At 36.5% G+C, this 18,383-nt stretch overlaps 1 protein-coding gene across 1 annotated transcript; it reads left to right on the plus strand.

The window, feature by feature from the left end:
* Nucleotides 1-261: 261 nt before the first annotated feature.
* LOC127207501 (olfactory receptor 5I1-like) lies at nucleotides 262-1,190 on the plus strand. The gene is given in 2 exon segments (XM_051166938.1): nucleotides 262-685; nucleotides 688-1,190. Coding segments are annotated over 2 exon segments (927 nt in total).
* Nucleotides 1,191-18,383: the final 17,193 nt, after the last annotated feature.

The following is an 18,383-nucleotide window of genomic DNA, read 5'->3' on the forward strand; positions in this document are numbered from 1 at the left end:
GAAATTAAAGGTAACTTGACGTACATATTCAGAGACCACAACAGTGTAATGGTGAATATGAAGACTGAAAACAAGAAGACATATCATAATGCCATATTAAGTATTAATATTAAAATGTATTGATTAAATACATATTATTCTTACTCTATGGGCATGAGAGAGCCCACAAATCACTTTTCTGTTGATTTTTAAACATTATTTTTTATTTATTATTGAGTTTTTATTCTCTCTTGGCTATAGAAACAAAAACTGCTGCAAATAATGTGTCTGGAGAATAACACTGTGAAGACTGAGTTCCTTCTCCTGGGATTCAGTGATCATCCAGAGCTCCAGAGTTTTCTATTTGCTGTGTTCTTCTCCATCTACTCTGTTACTCTGACAGGGAATATTGGGATGATCTTATTGATCACAGTCAGTTCTAATTTACACATTCCCATGTACTTTTTCCTCTGTATGCTGTCCTTCATAGATGCATGCTACTCTTCTGTCATTGCCCCCAAGTTACTTGTGGATCTGATGTCTGACAAGAAGGTCATTTCTTATAATGGCTGTGCTACACAGTTGTATTTTTTCTGCTCCTTGGTTGACACAGAATCTTTCCTTTTGGCTGTCATGGCTTATGACAGGTACATTGCGATCTGTAACCCTCTGCTTTATACTGTAGTTATGTCTAAGAGAGTCTGCACTCAGCAGTTGGAGCGTTCTTAGGGGGGACTATGAGTTCAATAATCCACACAACTAATACTTTCCAGTTGTCATTCTGCTCCAGAGAAATTAACCATTTCTTCTGTGACATCTCTCCACTCTTCTCTCTGTCCTGTTCTGATACCTACACACATGACATCATTTTGGTGGTCTTTGCGAGTTTGGTGGAAGCTGTCTGTCTTCTTGCTGTTCTCCTTTCATACACATACATTATAGCAGCCATCCTTAAAACAGGCTCTGCAGAGGGAAGAAAGAAAGGGTTTTCTACTTGTGCTTCTCATCTGGCAGTAGTCACTATTTATCATGGGACCCTGATTTTTATTTATTTACGCCCTAGTACAGGGCATTCAATGGATATTGACAAAATGACCTCTGTGTTCTATACTTTGATTATACCCATGCTTAACCCATTGATATATAGTCTCAGAAACAAAGATGTCAAAATTGTTTTTAGAAAAATTATTAGAAAAAAATTATTTTCTTAGGTGTAAAACTGGACCTCACAGATTTAGCAATTTCTTTTTTATTTATTTTTTCTTCTAACATTTGGAAAAGTGAGTTGATTATTTTATTTCCCCAACTATATGGATAATGACGTCCCAATAAGAAAGAAACTCCAGAGCTTACACTGAACTTGGGATCTTCCGTGTTGTCTATCTCTATCATTTTATTTTTTTAATGTTGATACATTTAATATTTATTTCACATAAAATTGACTTTTCAGTGAATTACATTGACTTTTATTCTAACTTTTTTCCAGAATTCTCAAAAGGCGATAAAACTTTTTTGTTATTTCATTAACGATGGCAGGCTACCAAGAAGAGACTTGATACCCTATGAGCATATACAGGGGGAGGAAGTCCCCCCAGTCACAGTCATAGGGGAGGGGAGTAAGGGGAAAATGGGAGGGAGGGAGGAATGGGAGGATACAAGGGATGGGATAACCATTGAGATGTAATAAGAATAAATTAATAAAAAATTTTTTTCTACAAAAAGAGAAAGGAATATTTTCTATGTGGTTGGATCAGATTTACTCTCTCCTGCAGCTCTTCCCAGATCCACCCCACTTCACTACACTCAGCCTTGTTTACTTCTTATTTTTGATTCATAAAGTCTGTGACCTACCACTGGAATAAGATGTTTGTTGGTTATAATAGTTCATATATTTTCTTCTTTCAGTTTGAATTACAAATAATATGAATCCTTGGCAGATTACTTAATCAAATAGAACTAATTTTTAATTTCTCAATTATTAACTGTACTCTTTTCTGAATACAAATTTAATTCCAAAAGATAGTTTGTGTTTTAAATCTCAATTGAATGATGGCAGTAAAGATTTTTACTGCATCTTTTTTGATGACTCATATAGTACACCTTTTCTATTTTGCTTTGTAGTTGTGCTGTGTTCTGTCCCGCTTCCATAGTTGTTCATTCCTATTTTTAACTAAATGATCTCATGTTGTTGATTACAGAGCCTGTTTTAGTGTATAAGCTGAGTGGATTTTTGTTTTAATATTATAAATATCATCTTACTATTGGTTGCATTAAGTTTAGTTTGTACAACTCTGATATTTAAAAGTGTAAATTTTTTTCTTACAGTGTCTTTGCTGAATTCTTAGGAGGGAATACATATGTAAATTAAGAAAGAAATTAAAAAGTGGGCCTTTCTATACATGTATAATTTTAAGATAGTGCCCAATAGGTTTGCTTCTTAAACAATAACATACAGATTGTATGAAAATTTGTGAATGTGTATAACTTCAATTTTCGTTTAAATATATTTTTAGTGATCATGTGGTCTTGACATCTCATGATCTCTAATTTTGGTAGTAAAATTACCAAGGGGATTTTTGAGGGTACATATAGGAACTATAATCAAAGAGTGGTACATGATGGCTTATTTGCCTGTTTTTAGGGAAAGTACAAAAATTTTCTCAGGAATAACAGAAAACAGATAAGACAATCATGAGGTTAAATAAAGAAGATTATTAAATGCAAAGATTCACAATAGTAGAAATGTGTAATGAGTTTGATTTTAAGTCAGGGTTCTATTCACTGAAATGGGCACTATTTTATATATATATATAAAAAAATCTTCCCATACGTATCTGTAATAAATAGAGGACTGGCTAACACAGACTTTAAAAGGTAAGGAAAGGTAGGCACCTTAATATTGAATGTGGTAAAGACTTCAGCTTTAATAGACAAAAGTAAATAGTCATTGAAGTGCCTGATAGATCATTATTCTTTGCAGGTAGTGTGACATTCCAATGTTTTCGTTAGGCAAGGACTTGATAATCTAATAAAAAAATGCTATTTTAAGCTTCAAGTATGCCATTGAATGTGAGTCTATGAGTTAGACCACATCGTAGCTAAAGCATCTGGGGTTACATATACATCAGTTTCCTTGATGTGTAATAGTTAACAGAAGTTCTTTTGCTTATATTTGTAAGTATTTACATGATTTTAGAATATATTCTTTGCTTATGTGTATTTAGTTTGAATCCATCTTTGACTATTGTAAATAACATTCTTGTATACATTGGCAAACATGTTTTCATATTTGATTTTGTTAATTTAATTTAGTGTTTTACAGTGTTCACACATTTAGTTTCTTAAGATACCATTAGTTTATTTTCTATGTTTACTGCTTTCCCAAATGTGTCAAGTTCTCAGTATCTTATCAACATTTGCTGTTTTCTATGTACTTGTTTGAGTTTCTGTATTTTAAGTTTTTGTAGCCAAGTCTGTTGGCATGGAGTAGTATCCACTGATATTCTCAATTGCATTCAGTCCTGTTTGATGACACTGAGCATTTCCCAGTTTCCTCATTCTCTGAAGATCTGTCTGCTGAACATGATGGCTTTTTCTTATGTTTAGTTGTTGGTTGTTTATATTTCAGAAAACACTATATGTGTGTTTTTTGGTCTGTGTATGTGTCATGTGTTTGGATGTGTATATCTGTGTGTCTCTGTGGGTATATATGCCTATGAATGCTCTTGCTTTAATTAGTACACACACTAATTTATTGGCAAGTTTTAAGATCATATAGGTTTATCTTTATCAATTCCTCCAACACTTATAATCAGTAAGGTATTAATTTCTTCTTTTATATACTGTAGTAAAATGTCTAATATAAATGAATTTTATTTATAATCCAATGATGAGAATTTTTGAAAAAAAAATCTAATATAAATGAATTTTATTTATAAATCCAATGATGAGAATTTTTGAAAAAATATGACTTTGTCCATTGATAGAGTTAAATTTTTATCAGCAAAAAATACTTCCAAAATTCCTCTGTGGTAATTTTGTGTTGATCATCTACTGCTGAGCAGTGAGCCTACCTTTAAGAGTGATTTGTTTCTCCAGTGAGAATACTTTGGAGAATTTTCTTCCTTTGTAAGTGGTTATCAATTGAAGATAGCTTCTGGGCTAGGCATGGGGGCTTGTGTCTTACTTCCCTCTCAGTGCTGGGACTTCCTCTGAAGCAAATCAATGAAGCATTCTGCATGATACTGCAGTATTTTTGAGTGCATACATACGTGGGCCCTGCTGTATTTGGAAGGCAGTGGAAGGAATGTGACTGGGCCCCAGGTGAAAGTAGTCTTGTTGGGATTTGCCCCATTGAAAAACCTCTGATACCTGACTGAGAGAAACATCTGTGATAGATGTGATAGAAGGAAAGAGGCCATTTGGGCCCATGGATTAAGGACAGGACCAGGGATACCAGCCGGGCTATTGTATTTCAAATTGACCATGGATGGGATGAGGGAAGAGAGGCCAGTGGTGCCTGACAGACTGGAAAAGAAGGCAGGTGGAGAGATGCGAGAAAAGTCTGTAGGACCACAGGGATGCAGATGATTGCTTCTATCAGGAAGAGGATCTGTGTGCAGGCCCAGAGAAGCCTAGGGATTCGTCCTGTGGAACTGATACCTAGAAGGTTTATTCTTGTTCTCTTTAACCTCCTTTCCCTCTTGTTTAAGGTTGTCAGGTTGTAAAGAAGATACCTCTGTTTAATAAATTCATAATAAAATCTAATTGTTAAGGAACCAGAGGCAACAGAAAGCATTGTTTCCTTGAAGCCCCCCATTCCCTCTGGCTCTTATACTCCTTCTGCTTCCTCTTCTGCAAAGTTTCCCACAGCCTGAGGGGAGGGATTTGATAGAGACATCCCTTGGAGGGCTAAGTGTTCTAAAGTCTTTCACTATTTGAACATTGCCTGGCTGTGTTTCTCTCTATTTGTTCGCATCTGTTGCAAAAAGAAAATATCCTGATGATGTCTGAGCAAGGCACTGGGAATTTGTACTTGTTTCCGTTTATTGTTGGAAGAAGTTTCTATGACGATGGCTAGGCAAAACACTGATTGATAAGTATATCAGAATGTTATTGGAGTCATTTCATTTTCTACTTTCCTTTAGCAGAATAGTTATTTGTTTTCCCCTAGGTCCTTGACCTCATTAGTCCCACTTTCTTCACCACTGTAGCAGTGTGAGGGAAAGGTTTCATCTTATGAATGGACCTTAAATACAATCAGATATTGGGTGGTTACTCCCATACGTTTTGTATCACTGTTACACAAGTGTTCTTGAAAAGAGGTCACTCTTGTAGATGGAGTGGTTTATAGTTAGGTTATCATTATCTTTCTTCTTTGGTAGTATGCATATTTCCAATACCATGAACAATGGTGGTAGATAGAGGTGAAGGCTTTAGGTAGACACCAGCTTGATTTTTCCATGTTCAGTGGGTTGTGGAGGAGATGTCCTCAGCACAATGGCCTTACTGTCAGTTTGTGGAAAGCATCCTATAGTCTAGACAAGAGTCTAGTTTGTTTCTAGGTTTCCATGCTATTTCTTTGTCCAACAACTTGATTAAATGTATACCATTCCCAGTACTGGAAGCTTCATTTGTTGACAAGGGATGTTTAGTTGGGGCTCTGTCTTCCTCGTTATTTTGTGATTTCACTGTCCTCCGTGCATTCTTTCCCTTTCTCTCCTCTTCCCTGCTCCTCCATTTTTGATCCTCCTGGAACAAGATCATTTTTATATTTTAACACTAGGTTTTATATTATATATAATTTTAATCAGGGTTTTTAAATCACACAAATTTGTCTCTATTTTAAAAACATTTTGTGAATTCCCATACAATTCTAAAGATAGGAAGGATCAGTTTATTTATTCAAATTAAATGTTTTAACTGCATTTAAACAGTGTATGTGTGTGTGTTTGTGTATATATATGTATATAACAGTGTTAGGAGTCAGATTGACCCGATATTTTCTCAGAGTAATTGATGAAAAGAAAAAGGAACATTAGTCCTGTGTCCTTGGCCAGAGGTGGACTGGGCAAGGATGATCTGGGACTGGAGCCAGTGTCTCAAGGGTGTCACGGTTGAAGTTTTTGTGGATGAAACTCTTCCTCATGACCTGTGCTTATAAGTCCTATGGTGTCTATGTGTAAGGTATCCTGTACTCTCTTTGTCAAGAGAGCCCTTGGTCACTCTTCCCTGCTAAGAGTATCTAGGAGGCTGTATTTCTTAATATATTTGATTGGAATAATCTTTAGCTTATGCAAGACCTCCCAGTCTGATTTCTTAATCTCTGGTCTTCCTCACCATTTGGGACCCTTAAGCCTGCAGGTTACAGTTGTATTCAAATACATAAGCATACATGTATATGATTTTTAACACTTCTTGGGAAAATACCTCAATTAGACACCACATTCTAACAAAAGAAAACCCATATTAAGGGCTAGGGAGATGATTCAGCAGTTAAGAAGACCTTCTCTTTTGGATGAGGACTTGACTTAAGTCCTCAATACCCACATGGTGACCTACAATCCTTCATAATTCCATTACTGGGGAGCTGATATCCTCTTCTAGTCTTCATGAAGAGACACCATGACCAAGAGAACTTGTAGAAGAGATACTTGATTGGGATTTATAGTTCCAGATAGTTAGATAGCCCATGGCTGTCATTGCAGGAAACATGGGAACAGGCAAGCAAGCATGACATTAGAGAAGTAGCTGAGATCACACATCCTAATCCATAAACAAAAGCACTGATATGGACTTTTGAAGTTTCAAATCTCAAGAACAGTGATATATTTCCTCACCCTTTACAAATAGGCCTATCAACTAGGAGCCAAACATTTAAAAACCATCACACAGAACTTAGAGGTTAAACTGCTGCGATTGTTCTATTAGATGGATATAATATTAAAATACCTCCAAGTGATCAATCATTGTACTCTCACAGTAGTGTACTCCTTAAACTTCTTTGTAAAAGCTTCTATTTTCAATCAATAGCAATTAAGAGACACCCACAATAGGCCAAGGTACATTGAATGATAGAATATGAAGTAGTCATAGACGGAACATTATAACATACCCCTTTGTACAAGGTTCAAGGGGAAGTAAAATAGTAGAAGTCAGAGGTAGGGGGTGACTGCAAAGATATAGTGTTTTATGAAATCACCTGAGCAACTGGGCGTAGCCTCATTGCCCCTGTGACAGACTGCACAGGGACAGGAGTTCAGGTCAGAAAAAGAAATCCCAGAAAAGAGCCAGAATATAGATAAGAGCTGTCATGATGCAGCCATATAGCCTCACCGTTATCCGAGGAGCTATTAGGAATGATATTGCAAGACCGATAGCAGTGGGAATGTAGAGTAGATTTTGTAGGAGGTGGGGTTGGTTTGAATGAGAACGGTCTCACATTGGCTTAAGCATTTGGACATCTGATCTTCAGTTGGTTGTGTATTTCAAGAGGTTATGGTAGGTTTAACCTTACTGGGAAAAATATGTCCCTGTGAGAGGGTGTTTTAACTTTAAATCCTTAGTGTACTTCCAAGCCACTCTATCAAATGATTGTGGTTACTTGCTTCCTTGTCCTGCCAACATACCTGCCTTTTCCTATTATGTCTCTACCTTACCATCATGGATTCTTAAAAAAAAAAAAAAAAAGTTTATTTTGAAATTGTTTTTAAAAATAAAGTAAAAGAAAATCTGAGAAAACATGCACACTTCATACTCATTAAATAATACTGGTGACTAAGTCCAATGAAACTCTAGAAATGATTCTGTTGTCCTGAAGGTTCTTAGACTTTCAGAGTTGAGAGGGCAATCATGGTGATTAAAGCTGTCTCATAATCATGTAAGTGTACAGACACAATCAAATGTTTATTTCCTTCCCAGAGAATTAGTTTTGTCTTCAAACTATGCCTTAGTTTTAAAAATATAAGGTGTTAGAAACTCAATGGAGGTTAGTAGTCTTTCCTTTTCAAGTATAACAAATCCCTGAAATAAGATTGATATAGCTTCCTGATTCAGGAAGGCATGAGTTGGCAAGGACTGTAGATTGACCCTCTGTTTTGATGACTTTTCTTCAGTCTTCTCATTTTCAACTATTCTATCAACATTGTCTATGAGGCCATACTCAGAGTGACTGTTTTCTGAAATGTGTACCTTTTTAGGGGCCCAAATTAAATTGAGGAAATGGTGGTCCAGCACTTATGGTCCAGTTTCTGAATGTTGAGAAATTTAAGGCTTAATTAGAGTCCTGTGTGGAGTAGACTGAAATGTGGGACCAATTGGGATTTAAAGCTTTCTCCGAAGCTGTCCTGGGAGCTGTCCTGTTCTGACAAGGAACAGCAACTGAAGTACTTGGTGCTGGAACATGAAGAATGCAGAATGTCAGTGTCAGCATGCTGAGAGGAATGAATCCTGTGTGGTGTGACTCAGTGTCCGTGTCTGGTTCTTTTGTTCTGAAAGAACATAATTTCTCACAAACATTATAGAGTCCTAAAATTATAAATGTAAAAAGTATGCATGATGCACAGGACAATTAAGCCTGGTCTGCTGTTCTTTGTATGAGCAGGAAAAAAGACATGTGCAAATCTTTATTCATATCATATAAAGAATGACATGCATCTAATAATAATTCACAGAGATTCTGTAGCCACAGACATTCATGTCTCAGCCAGTTTCAAAGCTATTCCCATGTAGTGGGATTAGCAATATAGTTTACCTGCTTGTTCTTCATTTTGAAATCTTCAAATCCTGATTGTATCTCCCTCCTTCATGCCCTTCTAATTCCCTCTCCCCCCCTCATGCCATCTCTATCCTTTCCCTATTCCTCAGAAATGGGAGCCCTCCTCACCTAATATCTGACCTCTACCCATCAAGTCTCATATGTACTACCTGTATCCTCTTCGTCTGTGGCCTGGCAAGGCCACCCAGCTAGGGGAATTATTCAAAGTTGGGGGCCAAGAGTCATGTCAGAAGCAGTCCATACTCCCCAGAGGTAGGACCCACAAGCTGCCTATACACTACATCTGAGCAGTGGATCTAGGTCCACATCATATATAGTCCTTGGCTGGTGCATCAGTCTCTGTGTTTTAGTGTAGTTATCTAGTATTATGTGACTAATATCTACTTATGAGTGAGTGTATACTGTGTGTGTCTTTCTGGTTCTGAGTTTCCTCACTCAGGATAAACTTTTCTAGTTGCTCCATTTGACTGCAAATTTCAAGATTTCCTTATTTTTAATAGCTGAGTAGTATTCCATTATGTAAATGTACCACAGTTTCTTTATCCATTCTTCACTTAAGAGGCATGTAGGTTGTTTCCAGATTCTTTCTTAAAATTCTTTCTTCAGAGATTTGAAGTTTTGTTTTGTTTTTTCTTTTTTCTTTTTTTTTGTTGTTGTTGTTTTGTTTTTGTTTTTTTTGCATACAATTCTTTCACTTTCTTGGTATAACTCCAGTTACACCATGATATTTTATATTATTTGTAGCTATTATAAAGGATGTAGTTTCTCTAACTTCTTTATCTTCCTGTTTTTCATTTGTGTCCAGGAGGAATACTGATTCTTTTTAGTTGATTTTGTATCCAGTCACTTTGCTGAAGTTGTTTATCGGCTGTAAGAGTTCCTTGATAGAATTTTTTGGGTCACTAATATATACTATAATATCATCCAGTGAACAGTCATAGATTGTCTTCTTCATTTTCAATTTGTATGCCCTTCATCTCCTTTTTTGCCTTATTACTTTAACTAGGACTTCAAGTACTATATTGAGGGCATACAGAGAGAGTAGAAAGACTTGTCTTGGACCTGATTTCAGTAGCATTGATTTAAGTTTCTCTTTGTTGAGTTTGATGTTGGCTATAGGCTTGTTGTATATTGTCTTTATTTATGTTTAGATGTGTACCTTGTATCCCTGCTCTATCCAGGACTTTTAATATGAATGGGTGTTGGATTTTGTCAAATGCTTTTTCAGTGTCTAAGGAGATGATCATGTAGTTTTTTTTCTTTCAGGTTGTATATATGATGAATTATATTGATGGATTTTCATATATTAAACTACCCATGCATGCCTGGGATGAAGCCTACTTGGCCATGGTGAATGATATTTTTGATGTATTTTTGCATTCAGTTTGTGAGTATTTTACTGAGTATAATTGCATGAATGTTCATAAGAGTAATTGGTATGAAATTCTTTCTTTGTTGAATCTCTCTGTGGTTTAGGTATGAAGTTGAATGTGGCTTCATAGAATTGGTTTGGTAATGTTCCTTCAGGTTCTATTTTGATTTGATATTAGCTCTTCTCTGAAGGTCTGGTAGAGTTTAGGATTGAATCCATCTGGTCCTGGGCTTCTTTGGTTGGGAGACTTGTGATGATTGCTTCTATTTTCTCTGGTTTTATAGGACTATTTAATTTATTTACCTGATTTTTATTCAATTTTGGTAATTGGTAGCTATCAACAAAATTGTCCATTTCATTTAGGTTTTCAAATTTTGTAGCATATATGGCTTTTAAAGTAAGACCTGATGATTCTTTGGATTTCCTCGGTGTCTGTCCTTATGTCTCCCTTTTCATTTCTGATCTTGTTGATTTGAATACTTTTTCCTCTGCCTTTTAGTTAGTTTGACTAACAGTTTGTCTGTCTTGTTGATTTTTATCAAAGAACCAGCTCTTCGTTTCATTGAATCTTTGAATTGTTTTCTAATTTATTTATTTCAGCCCTGAGTTTGATGATTTCCAGCCATCTACTCATCTTGAGTGTGTTTGCTTCTTTTTGTTCTACAGCTTCAGGTGTACTGCTAAGTTGCTAGTATGAGATCTCTCCAGTTTCTTTGTAAAGGTGCTTAGTGTGATGAACCTTTCCTCACAGCACTGATTTCATTGTGTCCCACAAGTTTGGGTATGTTGTGCCTTCAGTTTCATTGAATTCTAAGAAGTTTTAAATTTCTCCTTTTATTTCGTCTTTTACCCAGAGGTCATTGAGTAGGAAGTTTCTCAGTTTCCATGAGTTTGTAGGATTTCTATGGTTTTTTGTTGTTAAATTCCAGCTTTAATGCATGGTGGTCAGATAAAATGGAAGGGATTATTTGGATTTTCTTGTATCTGTTTAGGCTTTCTTTGTGAACAAGTATATGGTCAATTTTGGAGAACGTTCCTTGAGGTGCTGAAAAGAATGTATATTCTTTTGTGTTTGGGTGAAATGTTCTGTAGATATCAGTTAGGTCCATTTGCTTCATGATGACTATTAGTTTCATTGTTTCTTCATTTAGGTTCTGTCTTGGTTGTCTCTCTATTGGGGACAGTAGGGTATTGAAGTCTCCCATTATTAATGTGTGTGGTTTAATGTGTGATTTAAACTTTAGTAACATTTCTTTCATGAATGTGGGTGATCCTGCATTTGGAGTATAAATGTTCAGAACTGAGACATCGTCTTGGCAAATTTTTCCTTTGATGAGGATGATGTGACATTGCCATCTCTCTTTTTTTTTTTTTTTTTTTTTTTTTTTTAGTTTTGGTTGAAAGTTTATTTTGTTAGATACTAGAATGGCTACACCAGTTGCTTCTCGGGTCCAATTGACAGGAATACAGTTTTCCAAACCTTTACTCTGAGGTAATATCTATCTTTATTGCTGAGGTGTGTTTCTTGTATGCAGAAAAATGATGGGTCCTGTTTTTGCATCCATTCTGTCAGCCTGTGTGTTTTTACTGGGCAATTGAGGCCATTGATGTTGAGAGATATTAATGACCAGTGGTTATCAGTTCCTGTTATTTTGATGTTGCTGGTGGTAGAGTATGTGTGTGTCTCATTTCTTTTTGATTTGTGGATCTGAGATTATTTATTTCCTGTGTCTTCTTAGGTGTAATTAACGTCTTTGAGTTAGAATTTCTTTCTAGTATCTTCTGTAAAGATGGATTTGTACCTAGGTATGATTAAACTTGTTTTTTTTTTTTTCCATCGAATATCTTGTTTTCTCCATCTATGGCAATTGAAAGTTTTGCTGGGTGTAGTAATCTGTGTTGGTATCTGTGATCTCTTAATGTTTGCATGACATATGTGTAGGCCCTTCTAGCTTTCATAGTCTCTGTTGAGAAGTCAGGTGTAATTCTGAAGGTTTGCCTTTATTTTTAACTTGATCTTTTTCTCTTGCAGCTTTCAATATTCTTTCTTTGTTCTGTACATTTAATCATTTAATGTTCCATTGATTATGTGGTGGGAGGATTTTTTTTTTTTCTGGTCGAATCTATTTGGATTTATGTAGGCTTCTTGTATGTTTATGGGCTTTTCTTTCCTTGGGTTGGGGAAATTTTCTCTATGGTTTTGTTGAAAATGTTTTCTGGGCCTTGGAACTTGGAATCTCTTCCTCCTTCTGTTCCTATTATTCTTTTGTAGTGCACCAGATTTCTCGGGTGTTTTATGTCAAGAACTCTTTAGTTTGAATGTTTTCTTTCATTGATGTATTGCTAATTTTGATTGTATCTTCCAAATTTGAGATTTTTTTCTTCCATATATTGTATTTGGTTGGTGTTGCTTATGTCCAGAGTTCCTGTTCTCTTCCCTATGCTTTCCAATTCTAAGATTACCACAGCTTGTGGTTTTCTTTGTTGTTTCTAATTCCCTCTTTAGTTCTTGAATAGTTTTATTCATTTCTTTCTCCTGTTTGATTGAATTTTCCTGTAATTCTTTATAGGATTTATTCCAATCCCTTCATCTCTTTGGATATATTTTCCTGTATTTTTTTGAGTGATTTATTTTCCTCTGTCAAGGCTTCCATCATTTTCATCACCTCAATTTTAAGTCTTCTTCATGGCTGTTAATATCTCTAGGGCTTGCTATGGTAGGATCACTAGTTTCCAGTGGTGTCATATGGCTCTGAGTTTTGTTGCTCATTTTCTTGTGTTGGTCTCTAGGCATCTGGTTGTCTCTGGCATTATCAGGTCTAGATGTTCCTCCAATGGGGTTGCTGTCTGTGTCCCATGTGGGCCAGGCAGGTTGGGAGGAAGCAATGAGAGCTCCAAGCCAAAGGTTGTTTGCTAGGGCTCCCCAGAGGCCTCCTCAGTATGGTGGACAGTGGTTGTTGGAGCCTGCACCTAGCTCAGGTCAGCTGGTCCCTGTCAGTATCCCAGCTGGGTCAGGCAGGAGAGGAGTAGGCTGATAGAGTTCCAAGCCCAAACCTGCTCAGGTGACCTACAGTCCTTTTTGAGAAGGCAGGGCTCTGCTTATCTGCTCTCTGTTCCAGATGTGTTAGGCTGGTTAGCAACTGGCAGGCAGAGTTTTGATCATAATGCTGTTCAAGGAATGGCAAAGTGTTCAAGTGCCCCCAGACCTTTTGATACAGCAGCAAATATGAGTAATGGTCCACACTAGACTCAGCTCTGCCTATCTGATCTGTGTCCCAGATGGTATGCATTTGGATGTCTGAGAGGGATCTGAGCCCAGAGCTACTGGGGTGCTCCACAGGTCTTCTTGAGATGTCTGGCCCTCCTACTCACTCAATATTATTCTCTGTCTATTTCTTTCCAAAAAACAAATTAGAAAGAATCAATAATTACAAAAACCCACAAACCTTTTAACTTAACGAATAATTTTCTATTAATTCCCAACCTGAAATGTTTAAATGTTAAACATCTCTTTAGGTAGAACCTTCTCACTCTCAGTTTTAATACCCACTGAGAAAATTGACTCCCAAATTCCTATCTCCATATGAAGAAATGTTTGAACCCAAATGAGAAATGAGACCAAGTCTTTGAAAAATTCACTAATGCATTCTTTGTCCCATATAAAGGGAAGAAATATCAAAAATTATCTAAATCTGAGCAAATAGTCTTTTTAAATCAGAAAACAACTCAATAATTCAAATTTTGATATTTTAAAACTATATATATATATTTTAATTTTTAGTTTTCTTTTTTACTTAAAGACATTTCTTTTTGTGGTGGTTCTCACCAGAGTCACACTTTGGATGCAGGCTCTCTTCTGTATAGTCTGCTTTACAGTTTTCATAATTCTACATCCATTGGCCATTTCTAAATACCAGCTGCTGTGGCAAATTATTTATTCACATGCATGCATTTGTGCTCACAGCCTTTCTCCAAGGTAAATTTTTTTTTTAAATTTCCTATATGCATGTCAGACAAGCTCAGAAATAATTTGTGCATATTAGCTAGCTAGTCAGCTGCAGAGGCAAAATTGCCATACAAACTCATCTTGCTTGAAATTGTGCTTTTCCAAGCTGTGCTTTCTGCTTCTAATTGAGAGCATGGTTCTTAAAGGCTTTTGAGTTCATTTTGTACACTGGACATAGGGAGTACTGGATGCATAAATTTGCTCCCTGGATTTGACGCACCTCTCTAGCTAGGCTGCCTTGCCTTCTGTGACATGGGAGACTGGACTAGATCCATTAACACTGCTGGTTAGGACACCAGAAGAAAAGAACTTTTGCAAGTACAGCCTCATTGGTTTGAGTCCTTTATTAATGAAAGTTGCACATATAATCATGTATGTCCAAAATGAGATAATTGTTTCTAATTAAACACTTGGTGCTTTAAAAAAACACAAACCAACAAAAATAAAAATGAAAACAAATACACAAAATACCAATAAGATAAAAATGCAAAGACTAAGAAAAAATGAAAAAAAAAATCCACAAAAATACATTAAGCTCAATTTGTGCCTTGAAGTTTATACAGTGGGTATCAACTGCAGATAATTTCTTACTTAGGTTTGCTACTCTATGTCCACATCTCCTTCTCTGCCCGGACTATGTCTGGTTGGAATCTGCGAAGGTCCTGTGCTTGCTTTCATATCTAGGAGTTAATATGTGCATCAGTCATGTTGTCTTGAAGATGCAGTTTTCTTAGGGTTGCTCATCAACACTGGTATTGTTATAAAGAAAGAAAATTCCAAATTGTTCAGTTTTGCCAATGAAGATGGAGGTGGGTGATACCACTTGGGTAATTTACTCCCAAATCGTGACATTTTCTCTTGATAATACATCCTTTTTCTGCAGATGTCTCATTTGTCCAGTGGTCTCCAGATTTCTTAGTTGTATGCTTTTATTCTCTTAGATTGATAAAAACAAAATTCTGGCCCAATCCTAATGCTGGGTTTTTTTCTTTTCGGGTGTTTATATCGTTCCTAGGGCAAAATTACCTTTCAATTGAAAAATTTAAAAATTATTTTGAAAATTTAAAACTAAATATAACTTTAAGTATCTCTATTTTTATGTCACAAAGGACATTCACTTTGAATTTCTGCCTGCCCTTTTCAAGTGGCTTTTTAAGTTTAATTGTAATTCTTATGTGTCTACCTCTACCTCTCATGTGCTGGAATATAAACTGTGTGTCCCCAAGTGCTGGGATTAAAGGTGTGAACTATAACCATCCTGTTCATTGCAGGTCTAGAAATTGTAAAACAACTAACTTAAAGATAACACCTGTTTCTGCTGGGATTAAAGGCATGGGCTACCACTGCCTTGCTGAAATATTTTATCTTAGATCCAATTTACTCTCTTGGAGGGTTAGAAAACAAGTTTGAACTGTATTAACCCTTTGAATTTAAATCTCTTAAAGGCATTTTTAATTTCAAGCAAAAAATACTCTTTCTATTTTAAGAAGAAAACTCAAAAGCTGATTCCAAGATATAGTGGGCCATGTGGCAATCTATACTCTAACATTCTTACATGGAATTAAGACACATAGTTTAAGAAAACCCATTTTTCATTATTGTCAGTAAAGCAAGTTTGCCTTAGGTCTCTGATTATTTATAGACGTTTACCAAAAGTGTTTGTTTTGTGGTCTTTTCTGAAATTTTTGTTTTATATTTGGATGCTGCTCTGTTCCTGATTACATTCAGAGAGCAGTGTTTTTCTTAACAACAGGCAATAAATCTTTTAATTGCTCTGTGGAAGATATTTTCCTATATTGATAGGGAATGACTGAATTGAATTTGATTTCAGGACCTGTGCAAGACCCACTTGGGCATTTTCCAGTGGCAATGGCTATTGACACTCATTCATTAGTACAATGCCAGCCTTTGCCACACCTTCTGCATACTCCAGAAGGCTGGGTCCTTCTTTTTGGATTATTTTAAGAAAATGTTGCTTCTAGGAATGCTTTGCCTATAATTCCTTTTCAAATGGCCTTGCTTACCACAATTAAAACATCTGCCATTTTTATTTTTCCTAAGACTTTAAGAAATTACTTCTCCTATCCCATTAGCATCATGAACATAAGATCCGATCCAATAGCAGCCATATCTCTAATTCATTCCTCTATTAGTGCTGACCTTGCCTTTAAAGATCTAATATACTTTTTTGCATTCTGAAATAGCATATTCAAAAGGCAAAGTTTCAATTGGTAGTTTTCTGACATCTGAATCTGATAGTATTCTATTTACAGCTGTGTCCTGTCCAGCAGGACCAGTAATTACGGGGTCACGAGGGGATCCATACCTGAGAGATGGGACGGGAAAGAAAGAGGTGAGACCAAGTACCATTCCTATCAAGGTCCATTTATTGAATCAAAAGCAAAAGTTTATATGGGGTGGAGGCAGGAACTAAGCAGTAGGAGGGGGAAGCCGAGAATGTCTCCAGATGATACCATCAGGGGAACATCCTGTGGTTTTATCTCGGAGCAATTTCTATCTTATCTTAGCTAACTATCTCTCGGAAAGTCCCGAGCTAACCTGCTAAATAACATCTGCAGGGGGTGAAGGGAGGAAGTTATGCAGAGGGTGAAAGGAGGAAGTTAGCTTTGGAACGGGGCATCAGTATCTTTCCATAGCCAGTAGACTCTTTTAGCCTTGAATGACCTCGGGCTGGCTCCGAACACATCTGAAGTCAATCTTTGCAGAAATTCAGTGAAAGCTCCGTTTGGGTCTTATATAATTTCAGTAAATGACTCAGACCTCTTTTCTGATTCTTATCCCAAACATTTAAAGCTGCTAGACAACACAGTGCCAAATGCGGTCATCAAATTCAAACTGCCTTTGTAAATCAGCATATTGACATTCACCTAGGAACTAATCCTGGGAAATATCACTACCTCTGGCTTGAATTTGTTATTCTATGGACTTTGTTTCCTCTTTCCAACATGATTGCCATTGTAACTGAGGACCAGGTTCCAATATTGCTGTTGCCTAATCTTTCCAGTCTTTGGGTATAGGTCTATTCTGAGTTGCCCCTGAATTTAGAATCTGCTTCACATAGTATGAACGTTTAACATAAGAGATGACCATTTCCTTAAATCCTCTCAAATCTAATGTGCCTATAAGATTCCATATAACTTATTGTAACCTTGAGGATACCCATTATCTCCTGGTAGGTCTTGTAACTGGATAACTATGGTTGTTTTTTTTTAACAATCTTGGGCAGCCCCATTTCAGTTCCATTGTACAGTGGCATGGTAGGATCTTGCCTAAAATCCTGTATGTCTGAGTAATTTTCTTATTCTCACTTACAAGTCTCCCTAAGTTTCCTCTTAAGACTTGACCAGTCTTGTTCATTTTAGTGATAAATCTTAAAGAACTCTAATAATTATGAATATTTTCTGTGGTACCAGTAAAATACATTTAGAAACCAGTTCTGTTGGTGGTGTCTTTGGTCTTTGGTTTGCTTGTCTGTTTTTTGTTGCTTTGTCTATTGTTTTTTACCTTGAGGAAACCGGTTTGAGGCACTGTGCATGTGTATACTATACTGATGTGTTTAACACTGTTATGAAATTTAGCAAGTATAAACTATGTTTTTCCTCTTAGAAGTAGTGATAGTTTAAGTTACAAGGAGCCAAAATATTATTTCTAGTCAAAATTAACAAAGGTAAGAAAAAGGATGTATATGAGCATTTGTATTCAGTCATGTCTGTTATTACCCCTGGAGATTTGTTTATCTTCCATTAATTGAGAAAGCAGTGAAATGGTGTGGGGAGCCATGCCAAATTCTCCATGTCAGAAATCCTGTGCTTAGACTGCATGCTGTGACCTTCTAGTTGCTGAGCTCTTGAACTATTTATTTACCTTTGAAAGAAGTAGGGAACTCCTTACTGAGAAACACCTGGAGGGTTAAGGAAGTCCTTTCAGAGAGCTACTCAGTAATAGGAAGTCTTACAGGGCCTTCAGGCCATTGTGTTCATCTTGCCTGGGAGCTAGGGAGAGAGGGATCAGAATAGATCCTATTGACCTTACTATTAAAGAGAATCTTGATCAGAAATTTCCTGACTTGATTTGTTATTTCTCGCATCTCTGGACCCTACTTCCAATCCCCACTCCTTCTTTCAGGTGAACACTGATTCAATTTTTCCCGTGGGCTAATCAGGTTTTAACAATAACTATAGGACTCCATGCGGGGATTCCAAGATGGCACCGACCATTAAGCCAGGTAT

The sequence above is a fragment of the Acomys russatus genome, chromosome 24, assembly GCF_903995435.1.
Source record: "Acomys russatus chromosome 24, mAcoRus1.1, whole genome shotgun sequence".
Lineage (NCBI taxonomy): Eukaryota > Metazoa > Chordata > Mammalia > Rodentia > Muridae > Acomys > Acomys russatus.